We start from the raw sequence: 12,200 nt of genomic DNA, 5'->3' as shown, positions 1-12,200 counted from the left end.
CTATCTTTTTTTTTTCAATAAATGTTGACTTCACAACACTCTGGAGTTATTGGGGATGTTTGGATCACACAAGTCTGAAACTATCCTACGCAGCCGCCGTGCACAACCCACAGATGCATTCTGGGTCAGTCTCTGGTGGCCGTGGTTTGGAACTCATGGTGTGAGTGGTACCAAAGCAAAATTGGAGCGGCAGATCGGGCAACGCTCCAACTTTTTACAAAATTGTTTCTGCACTCCCTCCATTGTATATATTGTGAATGCACATGCTTGTGGAAGGTACAGTGTCTGGTGAGTAGTGCAGTGAAACCAGTGACATAATCATGAAAGCTCAAATAAGTGTACTACTACGACAACACATACACATTGTCAGTAGTGAGTCAGAGGAAGTCCCAGCCTCGTCGTCATAGGAGGTGAAACCGTGTCTGACCGTGAGCAATATATACTTCCTGCAGGTGCGGAGGCTGGCCGGGTCTTCGATGACGCCCAGCGGCTGCTCAACCAGATGATTGACAGCGGTAGTCTGAAGGGGCGGGGCCTGGTGGGGTTCTGGCGTGCCCAGAGTGATGGCGATGACATCCACATGTACAAAGATGATGTCACAGTACACAAAGACACCGAGCCAATCGGCACATTCCACGGCTTACGGCAACAGGTGAGGTTCATGGACAGCTGTGGTGTATTTCATGCATTGCTCCAAAGTTCAGTGTCGGTCATACAGAGGTGCACAGATCCACCTCACAGCAGCAGCCTGGATTGTTGCTGATGATGTTGTGGAGCGCTGCTGTTAAAGGGCGGGTCCATTATTTAGGTTTTTAGGTTTTTATATCATGCTGTAGCCTCCCAGTGGTGTTCCTTATGTATACCTTACCTTTTCCCATGTGCCCTTACGTTGCTATGTATAGAAGCAGACAGGAGTACAACACCGGCACCAAAGCTTAGCAATGTACCGCTGTTGACGCCAATTTATTTTGGATCCAAAATAACACAAACTAACTGATCACGGCAGCAGTAGACCAGCTTACCGCTTTTGTCAAAGAATTCTTGTGGCTTTGAAGACAGAGATTTAACTGCTTCAGCTCCCCGTCGGAAACGGCTGTCTGACGACACAGTGACAACATTCTACATATGACGTACACTGATATCCATATTTTTTAGGTGGATAACGTATGTTTTGCTGCTGCTCCCGTCCACTTTGCTCATCTCCACATTCATAGCCTTATTGATTAGCTTACTTTAAAAAGTCTTTCAACTGTAATGTTTTTTTGGTTGTGGCGCTTGTGTTACATTTTCTGTATAATTGTACACTACTACTACTACCACCACTACTATTGCTACTACTACCACTACCACTACTACCACTATTACTACTGCTACTGCTACTACTATTACTACTGCTACTATTACTACTGCTACTGCTACTACCACTACTACTACCACTATTGCTACTGCTACTACTACTATTACTACTGCTACTACTACTATTACTATTACTACTACTACTACCACTATTACTACTGCTACTACCACTACTATTACTACTACCACTACTACTATTACCACTACTACTATTAGTACCACTACTACTACTACTATTACTACTACCACTATTACTACTACTATTACCACTACTACTACCACTATTACTACTACTACTACCACTATTACTACTACCACTATTACTACTACCACTACTACTATTACCACTACTACTATTACCACTACTACTACTACTATTACTACTATTACCACTACTATTACTACTATTACCACTACTACTACTACTACTATTACCACTGCTACTACCACTACTATTACTATTACTACTACTACTACTACTATTACCACTACTATTACTACTATTACCACTACTATTACCACTACTACTACTACTATTACTACTACCACTACTATTACTACTACTACCTACCATTACTATTACCACTACTACCACCACCACCACTACTAACCCCTCTTGTTGTTTAGCTGTCTGAGAAGATGGAGTGCACACATGTAGCATAAACAAAGCATGTTGCTGGTTGCCCATGGGGAGGCATCAGCCAGCCGATGTGTGGTGCCTAAATGTTTTGCCAGATCTTGCACTTTGGATTTGATTTGATTATTTTCTCATTCAGATTCTGAATGTGACCTTCATGACGGAGGCAGAAATGCGTGGTGATACATTACCAAAGTAACGGTAACATTTCCTTGTGTGTGTGTGTGTGTGTGTGTGTGTGTGTGTGTGCGTGTGCGTGTGTGCTGCAGTTGGAGAAGGACAGCTCCAGTTCAGAGCCCTACCTGTGTGTGTCTGACTTCGTTGCCCCTGCAGACAGCGGCGTAACAGACTACATCGGCGTGTTCGCTGTGGGCGTGTTTGGAGCCGAGGAGCTGAGTCAGCAGTTCCAGGCTCAGGGAGACGACTACAGCAGCATCATGGTCAAAGCCCTGGCTGACCGACTGGCAGAGGTACAGTAGGGACAGCTTTTTTAACTGTTGCTGATGCGGTGTTTTCTTTGGTCTCTGATACAACCTGCTGTTCGTCCTCCAGGCCTTTGCCGAGGAGCTCCATGCTCGCGTGCGCAAGGAGCTGTGGGGCTACAGCACGGACGAGGCTCTGCAGGCCTCAGACCTCCACAGAATTCGATACCAGGGCATCAGACCTGCAGCTGGCTACCCCAGTCAGCCTGACCACACAGAGAAGTCCACCATGTGGAGCCTGGCTGGGATCCAGGAGAAGACCGGTGAGAGCATCAGGCATTTTACTGTCATAACTGCAGCTGAAAGCCTCCCAATGCTGTGTTACTGTTTGTCCCATGAGGCACGGGTCAAACTATCTATAAGTAGTGAAAAAAGTCAGTAAGAATAAACCATGAAATCCTACCCACACACACACACACTGCTGCTTGGTGGGTTGAACTGTACTTTAGGTGGAAGCTCACTGGTCACATGTAATGTAAACAGTACGTGTTAAAACGTGAGGTCGACACATTAATGCTAGTGAATAGAATAATACAACCAATCTAGTCTTAATTTAGAGAAATTGAATCCTTTGTGTTCTTTTGATAGTTTGTATTAACTTTGATATGATTATTTATGGATCAAGTAAATGCACATTTAATTAATCAATTTATAATAGCTTTTTGCAAATTCATATATTAATAGACTGTTATATGAGAACTTAAGTCTATAATGTTTCTGCTGACGCACTCTTGGACTTAATGTTCACATTAGTGCATTCTAGCGTTGGCACTAAGTTGATACAATGCTTATCATGTGGTGGCTCTGCGCCCTGAGAGTCGAGTAGAATCATGTGTAAGTGACTCCTCGGTCTACATGAAATTCTTCTTCTTCAGCCTCTCCAGCTCAAAGAGCGAACGAGATAGTGGTGGTCGAGTGAGCTAGAGAGTGATGGAAGAGAGGGACCGGCGTTCGTGAGAACAAAGCTGTGAATCGGAAGAATATAATGTGTATTTTATCTGATTGTTTCATGGCGGTTATGTTCTAAAGCACAACTATACACATCCACACCTCCTCACAAACCTACGGGAAGGTGCCAGATTTTGAATGAATGCAGCCCAAGGCCCGCTTCACCCTGCTGTGGTCCGTCTGTGTGAGGCCTGTGAGATCTGTGTGCCTCGGTACGCTGAGGGGCGTGACCTGGGAATGAGAGCGGGCTGCACACCCTGCTTATCGGCTGGGGGGTTGCACCCCCACGTGGGGTCCAAAGCTTTTTGCTGACGCCAAGAAAAGTCCAGAACACAGTCAAATATGAAAGAAAAGAGAAAATACAGACAGAGGGCAGGGTCTCTGAAGATTCACAGCCACACACTTCTACTGGGTCACGAGAGAGGGATTATTTCTTTAGCAGTCTAGACCTTGTTTCTTAGGAAATTGCAGCATATCATACCATTAATTAGACTGAAAGGGGCACCAAACATGTGTGTTTTCACACTCGCAACATTGATTTATTTGACCAAAAAAGGTCCCAATGCATCTGATGTGCATGTAGCTTATATCCGAGTGCACAAACAGGAATTCTGCAGAGTTTCAGATGTAAAAAATGAGTCTGTTTAACTGAGCCGGCATTAGCAAGGAGGGATGTTTTATGGCTGACAAATACCTCGCCTCCATCTGAAGGCACTGTGTACAGTCTACTGTACATCAGCCTGTCATTGCATCTCCCTAACTATCAGTCACGCTGTGTGATTGTTGTCTGTTAGATGATGCTGGCTCAGACAAGCTGCTGCCACACTCCTCAAGTGATCGTGGCCTCAGGACGTGTCGTTGGATCCTAGTGTAGTCCAGATGGAAAGGTTTATGTCTCCATGCAGGTTCCTACTGCACATATTGACCACAAAACACCAGACGCTCATTTTAAGGTAATATTATAAATGATAATAATCTCAGTTTAAATTCTTCTATATTTATTTCACATTAGCGATGGATCAGATGACTGATGTGGAAAGGGTGTCTCTTTGAAAACAGGGTTTAGATTCATCAGGTGGACACAAACCCAATTCCAATTGAATCCTTATGTTGCTGCTGAATATGTAAATGGGCCGCTGTCTGCTAACATATTCACCACAACGGTGTGAGACGGTGATGGTGTGTTCATGTGTTTAGAGCTCGTTCTGCGCCCCCAACCGGCAAAACCAATTTTCTTCTGGGCAGCATACACTCTGCTCTATGAATCAGCATCATCTCTTTGAGAAAAATAAATATTTGACTGTCTTAACCAGCTCCTCCGCGAATCGCCACCTTATCGTGGTGGAGGAGTTTGAGTGGCTCAGTGATCCTGGGAGCTATGTTGTCCGGGGCATTAGCCCCTGGTAGGGTCTCCCAAGGCAAACAGGTTTCAGGGGAGAGCCCAGACTAAGAGCGGTTCAAAACGACCCTAATGATGAGCAGCCCACGGACTACAGTCACCTCGCCCGGACCAGGGAAACCGGGGCACCCTCCCGGAGCCAGACCCAGGAGGGGAGCTCGTAGGCGAGCGTCTGGTGGCCGGGCCTTTGCCCATGGGGCCCGGTCGGGCTCAGCCCGAATAAACATCATGGAGCAGCCACCCTGTGGACCCACCACCCGCAGGGATACGCATTGGGGTCGGGTGCTATGCAGACCGGGCGGTAGGTCGGGCGGGAGGCCCGGGCATGCCGATCGCCGGCGACATAGACTAGCTCTAGGGACGTGGAACGTCACCTCGCTAGCGGGGAAAGAGCCGGAGCTGGTGCAGGAGGTGGAGCAATACCAGCTAGAAATAGTTGGACTCACCTCCACACACAGCGTTGGCTCTGGAACCAAGCTCCTGGAGAGGGGTTGGACTTTGTCCTTTTCCGGAGTTGCCCAGGGTGAGAGGCGCCGGGCGGGAGTGGGGATACTCACGAGCCCCCGGCTGAGCGCTGCTGTGTTGGAGTTCTCCCCGGAGAGCGAGAGGGTCGCCTCCATGCGCCTACGGGTTGCGGGGAGCAAGGCTCTGACTGTGGTTTGTGCTTATGCACCAAACAGCAGTTCGGAGTATCCGGCCTTCTTGGAGTCGGTGGGAGGGGTCCTGGAAAGGGCGCCGCCTACCGACTCCATAGTTCTCCTGGGGGACTTCAACGCTCACGTGGGCAATGGCGGAGAAACCTGGCGGGGGGTGATTGGGAGGAACGGCTTGCCCGATCTGAACCCGAATGGTGTTTCGTTATTGGACTTCTGTGCTTGCCACGGTTTGGCCATAACGAACACTATGTTCGAACATAAGGTGGCTCATAAGTACCTGGTACCAGAACACCTTAGGCCGGAGATCAATGATCGACTTTGTAATCGTATCATTTGATTTGCGGCCGTATGTTTTGGACACTCGGGTGAAGAGAGGAGCAGAGCTGTCAACTGATCACCACCTGGTGGTGAGTTGGATCAGATGGCAGGGGAACCGGTTGGAAAGACCCAGTAAACCCAAACGTGTAGTGAGGGTAAACTGGGAACGTCTGGCGGAGGACCCTGTCCGGGAGGTCTTTAACTCCCACCTCCGGAAGAACTTCTCACACATCCCGAGGGAGGTTGGGGACACGGAATCCGAGTGGACCATGTTCAAAGCCTCTATTGTGGACGCGGCCGCTAGGAGCTGTGGCCGGAAGGTCATCGGTGCCTGTCGTGGCGGCAACCCGAGAACCCGGTGGTGGACACCGGAGGTGAGGGAAGCCGTCAAGCTGAAGAAGGAGACCTTCAAGGCCTGGTTGGCCCAGGGGTCTCCTGAAGCAGCTGACAGGTATCGGCAGGCCAGAAGGGCTGCAGCTGCGGTGGTCGCGAATGCTAAAACTCGGGCATGGGAGGAGTTCGGGGAGGCCATGGAGAAGGACTTTCGGTTGGCCTCAAGGAGGTTCTGGCAAACCATCTGACGGCTCAGGAAGGGAAAGCAGGGCTTACCCCAGGCTGTTCTCAGCAGGGGGGGGAACTGCTAACCCGGACGGAGGACATCGTCGGGCGGTGGAAAGAGCACTTTGACGAACTCCTAAACCCGACCAACATGTCCTCTGCAGAGGAGGCAGCGCCTGAGGACCTAGGGGGAGGCTCACCCATATCCCTGGCAGAGGTCGCTGAGGTAGTTAAAAAGCTCCTTGGTGGCAAGGCGCCGGGGGTGGATGAGATCCGCCCTGAGATGCTGAAGGCGCTGGACATAGTTGGGCTGTCCTGGCTGACACGCCTCTTCAATGTCGCATGGGGGTCGGGATCAGTGCCCATGGAATGGCAGACCGGGGTGGTGGTTCCCATCTTTAAAAAGGGGGACCGGAGAGTGTGCTCGAATTACCGGGGTATCACACTACTCAGCCTCCCGGGGAAGGCTTATGCCAGGGTGCTGGAAAGGAGGCTCCGACCGCTTGTCGAACCTCAGATTCAAGAGGAGCAGTGCGGATTCCGTCCCGGCCGTGGAACAGTGGACCAGCTCTTTACCCTCGCAAGACTACTGGAGGGGCTCTGGGAGTTTGCCCAACCAATCTACATGTGCTTTGTGGACTTGGAGAAGGCTTTCGACCGGGTCCCTCGGGGGATCTTGTGGGGGGTGCTGCGGGAGTATGGGGTGCCGGACCCGTTACAACGGGCGATCCGGTCTCTGTACGACTGCAGTAGGAGCTGTGTCCGCATTCTCGGCAATAAGTCAGACACGTTCCCGGTGGGTGTTGGCCTCCGCCAGGGCTGCCCTTTGTCACCGGTCCTGTTCATGATTTTCATGGACAGGATATCTAGGCGCAGCCTGGGGGCGGAGAACGTCAGTTTCGGGGGTCTCGGGATCGCCTCTCTGCTATTTGCAGATGATGTGGTCCTGTTAGCCTCCTCGGATCGTGACCTCCAGCATTCACTGGGACGGTTTGCAGCCGAGTGTGAAGCGGCGGGGATGAGAGTTAGCACCTCCAAATCTGAGGCCATGGTGCTCTGCCGGAAACCGGTGGATTGCTCCCTCCAGGTTGGGACGGAGTGCCTACCTCAAGCGAAGGAGTTCAAGTATCTCGGGGTCTTGTTCACGAGTGAGGGTAAGATGGAGCGGGAGATCGACAGACGGATCGGTGCAGCAGTAAAGCAGGCGCTGCACCGGACCGTCTTGGTGAAGAGGGAGCTGAGCCGGAAGGCAAAGCTCTCAATTTACCACTCTGTCTACGTTCCAACCCTCACCTATGGTCACGAACTCTGGGTCGTGACCGAAAGGACAAGGTCGCGGCTACAAGCGGCCGAAATGAGTTTCCTCCGTAGGGTGGCCGGGCTCAGCCTTAGAGATAGGGTAAGGAGCTCGGTCATCAGGAGGGAGCTTGGAGTCAAGCCGCTACTCCTTCGCGTCGAAAGGAGTCAGCTGAGGTGGTTCGGGCATCTAATTAGGATGCCTCCTGGACGCCTCCCACTGGAGGTTTTCCAGGCACGTCCAACTGGGAAGAGACCCCGGGGAAGACCCAGAACACGCTGGAGAGATTACATCTCCCAGCTGGCCTGGGAACGCCTCGGGATCCCCCAGAATGAGCTGGAACATGTTGCCGGTGAGAGGGAGGTCTGGGTCGGCCTGCTTGCCCTGCTGCCACCGCGACCCGACCCCGGATAAGCGGTGGAAAATGGATGGATGGATGGATGTCTTAACCAGTTTGAATCACATTGGATTGCTCTCTACACACAGGTGGAGAACTGTTTTTATCATACCTCTACCTAAGTCATCTAACTGTGACTGTATATTTATAAAGCTGTAACATCACCATTGCAACAACCGTCATTTTCGTTCAACAATGACTGACAGACAACAAAACAACACAACTTTGAACAATAACCCACATCTTAACGCACCAACAAGGACATGTCTTGTCTTGTTGAAGGAACTGCCGAACAAAGCTCTTCCAGGGAAAAGTGGATAGTTAGCGTATGGATTATTAAACCTTTTAACGACTCCCCTCTAGAGGTCAACATCGTTCAGTTTGGATGATAAATGTTGAGGTCCTTATTCTTCAGCACCACCACTAACATAACACTGTCTTAGCTCATAAGCCACAGCTACCAGGGAACCTCCTCATCAAACCTGGACCACCTGATTTGGTGTGAATACCGGATTAGCTTCTAAAGGAGCCTCTCATGTTTACCTAAAGGCCTTTTTCTGGTCAATTTGAAAACCTCTGAGATGATTCTTGACCGACATTGTGGGAACATTTTTGTTTTAATGTCATTGAGGTACAGGCTTCTATTTTTAGGCATGTTTTAATTACAGATCAACTGCAGATAAATCACTTTTAGTGGAGAGATGAGATGAGGCACGTTTATTTGTAGAGCTCATTTCAACAACAAGGCAGTTCAGAGTGATTCACATAAAAGCATCAAAACATAAGTCAAAAGAGACCAGAGAGACCAAGATCCAACGAAGGTCCCGAGCCAGATTGTGGTTCATGGTTGGCAGTGGGAGGATTCACAATCAGGCCCCAACAGCAGCCAGATGTTATTCTTGTCTGTTGGAAATAAAGTTAGTTCATGTGAGGGCTGAGCCATATGGACAAAATCAAATATCACAATATTTTTTAACAAATACCTCGATTATTTGGCTGCATGCAGTCAGACAATTAGAAAAGCAAAGATATATTGATATTGTAATGATATTGTAGGGTTGACTGTTTTGAAAAAAATTTCCAAAATGAGATTTTTGATAATCTGTGATGGGGTTATATAAGAAATGAAGTGGGTAAAGGCAAATAATAGGACAGCTAGAGCACTCTGATAAGTTCATCAAATAACACAACTTTACTGTAATAAAGCCTTTAAAACCAAGAAAAGACCACACCTATGTCATATTACCATATCCAAAATCTAAGTCTAACATCACCAGAGCAATATAATATCAATATATTGCTCAGCCCGAGTTCGTCATGTTTTTCACTAAGCAGGTTAGGTCTGCGTTAATAGACACTAATAATCATTTTATGGAAATTCATTACCAAAGAGACAATTTACAGCTTTAATCAAATGAGACCAAAAGGCTCATGAAGGCTGTCGGATGGAACAGAGAGAGGAAGTCATTTAGACTGAACATGTTTCTGTTAAGGCTAACAACAATAAAGTGTGATTACAAAACACACTGACCTTCCGCTTTTATGTCATTTTGTTTTCTTGGCTGTGTGTGCATACAGTAACAACGTACGTGTGTGTGTGTGTGTGTGTGTGTGTAGGTATTCTTCTGACGGAGTCGCTGGCCATGATGCCCGCTGCCTCGGTGTCTGGACTTTACTTCTCCAACCCTAAGGCCTCGTACTTCGCTGTGGGAAAGATCACCAAGGAGCAGGTTCGGCTAACTGTCCACATCTTTAACTGCTGAAAGATAACTCAAGAAAATGTTGCCACTGATAATGAGATATCCCGCTAGCGCTGTAACTCCCCAATACTATGCCATGACGCTGGGCGCTTTAGATGTTGCTGTTTTGTGAGTCCTCGGCTGACATTGAGCAAGTTGGAACTGGATTACAAATCTCTTCGTCTTTATTTAGAGAAATGAAATACCAGCCTGGACGACAAGGTTATGATTTAAGTGTAACATTAATATTGTATCCATACAATGACTAAAATATTGTACATACAATGATTATAGTATACAACCAGGCGGCAACCTCCGGGTCTGAAAAGTGAAGCCAATCTCTCTAATGACCATCGGGGGGGTAAATAAAGCAGGGTATGCTTTAGGGCGGGGCTACCTTGTGATTGACGAGTCTCTACCACAGCGTTGTCCAGTCTGAGATGTCCGTGTTTTCAGTCTTAGAACTTTAACCCCTTCACAGTGTGTCTTCACTTCATGAAAGTTAAATGTAACCGTCGCCTTAAAATGTCTTTCTCTGTGGTCGGTTGGACTGGCAAAGAAACAAGATGGTGTTGGTCAAAATGCGGAACCCGAGGCGTCTGAACCGTAGTCCACAAACCAGCACAAACAGTCTGAGTTGTGCTATGGACAGTATTACAGATCTCTCTTTTATTATATTGTTTTCTTGAGGAAAATGCTTTTTGGCCGCTTCAATAACAAGATTTGCTGCTTTTTATTTTACATCCATGGCTGAAGAAAAATAGATCAAAAATAGTTTGTTAGCTTACCAGACCACTGTAGCCTGTGGTCACATTGGTTGCATAGTGGGTAATGTAGGCAGTAAAAGAATGCGGAGCAAAGAATGACTTTGTGTTCTGATGCATGGAGTTCAACCTCTTTCTAAAACTGATATAGTCCAACAATGTTACAGCAGTGCAGCGCTACATCCCTGGAGTGCTCTTAAGTCACTATAGAGACGAATCTCACTAATAACTGAGAAAGGATTCAAACTAGGATTTCACTTGAAATTCTAGCAAATACTTTAGAGATTAGTGACAGGAAGGACACACAATCCGGCAGAACTTGTATGGTCTCTGCTCTTGTCTTCAGGTGGAGGACTACGCCGGAAGGAAAGAGATGTGTGTGGAGGAGGCGGAGAGGTGGCTGGGGCCCATACTGGGCTACAACAGCGAGGCGTAGAGTGTGACCACTCCAGCAGTAAAGTGGACCGACACAGAATCAGGTTGACAGTCCGACCGATCTGCTGGAGCCCACACAGGTCCTCACTGCGGCTGCTTCCACATGGCAGTACAACTGCTGCTTCAGTGCTCTTGTGCCAGCAGGTTATGACAAACCTACTACTACTATGCACATGCTCACATGATGTATGAAATGATCTCTGAAATACATTCAACGTTTATTAACAGAGGGATTCTCTTAGCTCTACAAATAGAGTGAAATAATGTGTTGGTGTTACATCACAGTCACGTGTGTCTTCTTTAGCACTTCTTCATCGATCACGCTAAAACGATCATCGCTATTATTTTTGCTCAATGTTCAGATCATTATTGTTTTAGCACTTAGCCCTGTGCTGAGCCGGCATTGGTCAAAGTCTACATGGTTACTGATGCTCCAATATGCAGATTATTAAACATTTTAAAAGATTTTATACATCATTAGTTCAGATTAGTTCAGTATTTGAATCTGAGGTTCCACTATTTTATTGGCTGGTTTGTTAATATTATTCATTTTGTCATTTCTGGGGGGATTGTAGAAGCGATGCAGAGGATCTGTAAAGTATGACAAATGTATCGATATTCAAATTCAATTTGGGTTTCTGTAAAATGCTGACTGCATGCATTTCACACGTGTCTTAAGCCCTGATGTGCTGCAGCGTTTGATCTCAGTCTGTATGAAACTGTCTTAATCACTTTTCTCTTCTTATATTGAAAAAATAAGTTGTGGATAAATAATGGTGGCATTGCAAACAATGTAAAACATGAGCAATAGAACTGTTTTTTTTCTGGTTTTTAAAAAAATAAATCAATTCAACACATTTCTGTTTATCTCTCTGAGTTTATATCTCCAGTCCACCATAAAGAAGATCAATGTAGATGTTATCTCAGGGCATCTAACAGTTTAATGTCTTCTGTAGCTCTGGAGGATTTGAAAGATTTCACAAGAACTCGCACACAAAAAGCCCTATAGGTAAGAGGGAAATGTTGGGGTGAACTGTCCTAACAGCATGAAAATGTCTACTTGTTGCATGTTCGGTTTCATGATCGATATTCCAGCAGCGGACTCAAGTTCTACAGAATCCCGACAGGATCACGACCCTTTCAGATCAACAGGTGTTTTAGTTTAAGGAGTGACCGTTTTAACTGGTGACTTTCAGCTGAATGCGTCCACGGTT

The 12,200-nt window shown here is 47.2% G+C and overlaps 1 protein-coding gene across 1 annotated transcript in view; it reads left to right on the top strand.

The window, feature by feature from the left end:
• mtr (5-methyltetrahydrofolate-homocysteine methyltransferase) overlaps positions 1-11,843 on the top strand; it is a 36,928-nt gene extending 25,085 nt beyond the window's left edge. The window contains exons 29-33 of the mRNA XM_076092944.1: positions 453-652; positions 2,263-2,463; positions 2,546-2,738; positions 9,666-9,778; positions 10,898-11,843. Coding sequence (XP_075949059.1) covers positions 453-652; positions 2,263-2,463; positions 2,546-2,738; positions 9,666-9,778; positions 10,898-10,987 — 797 coding nt within the window. The 3' untranslated portion in view covers positions 10,988-11,843. The remainder of the gene's footprint in view (positions 1-452; positions 653-2,262; positions 2,464-2,545; positions 2,739-9,665; positions 9,779-10,897) is intronic.
• The last annotated feature ends 357 nt before the right edge of the window (positions 11,844-12,200 follow it).

This window comes from Anarhichas minor, unplaced genomic scaffold, assembly GCF_050575085.1.
Source record: "Anarhichas minor isolate MPS153535 unplaced genomic scaffold, ASM5057508v1 ptg000017l, whole genome shotgun sequence".
Taxonomy (NCBI): Eukaryota; Metazoa; Chordata; class Actinopteri; order Perciformes; family Anarhichadidae; genus Anarhichas; species Anarhichas minor.
Note: the sequence above shows the minus strand (reverse complement) of the source record. Positions and strands in the feature narration are given on the sequence as shown.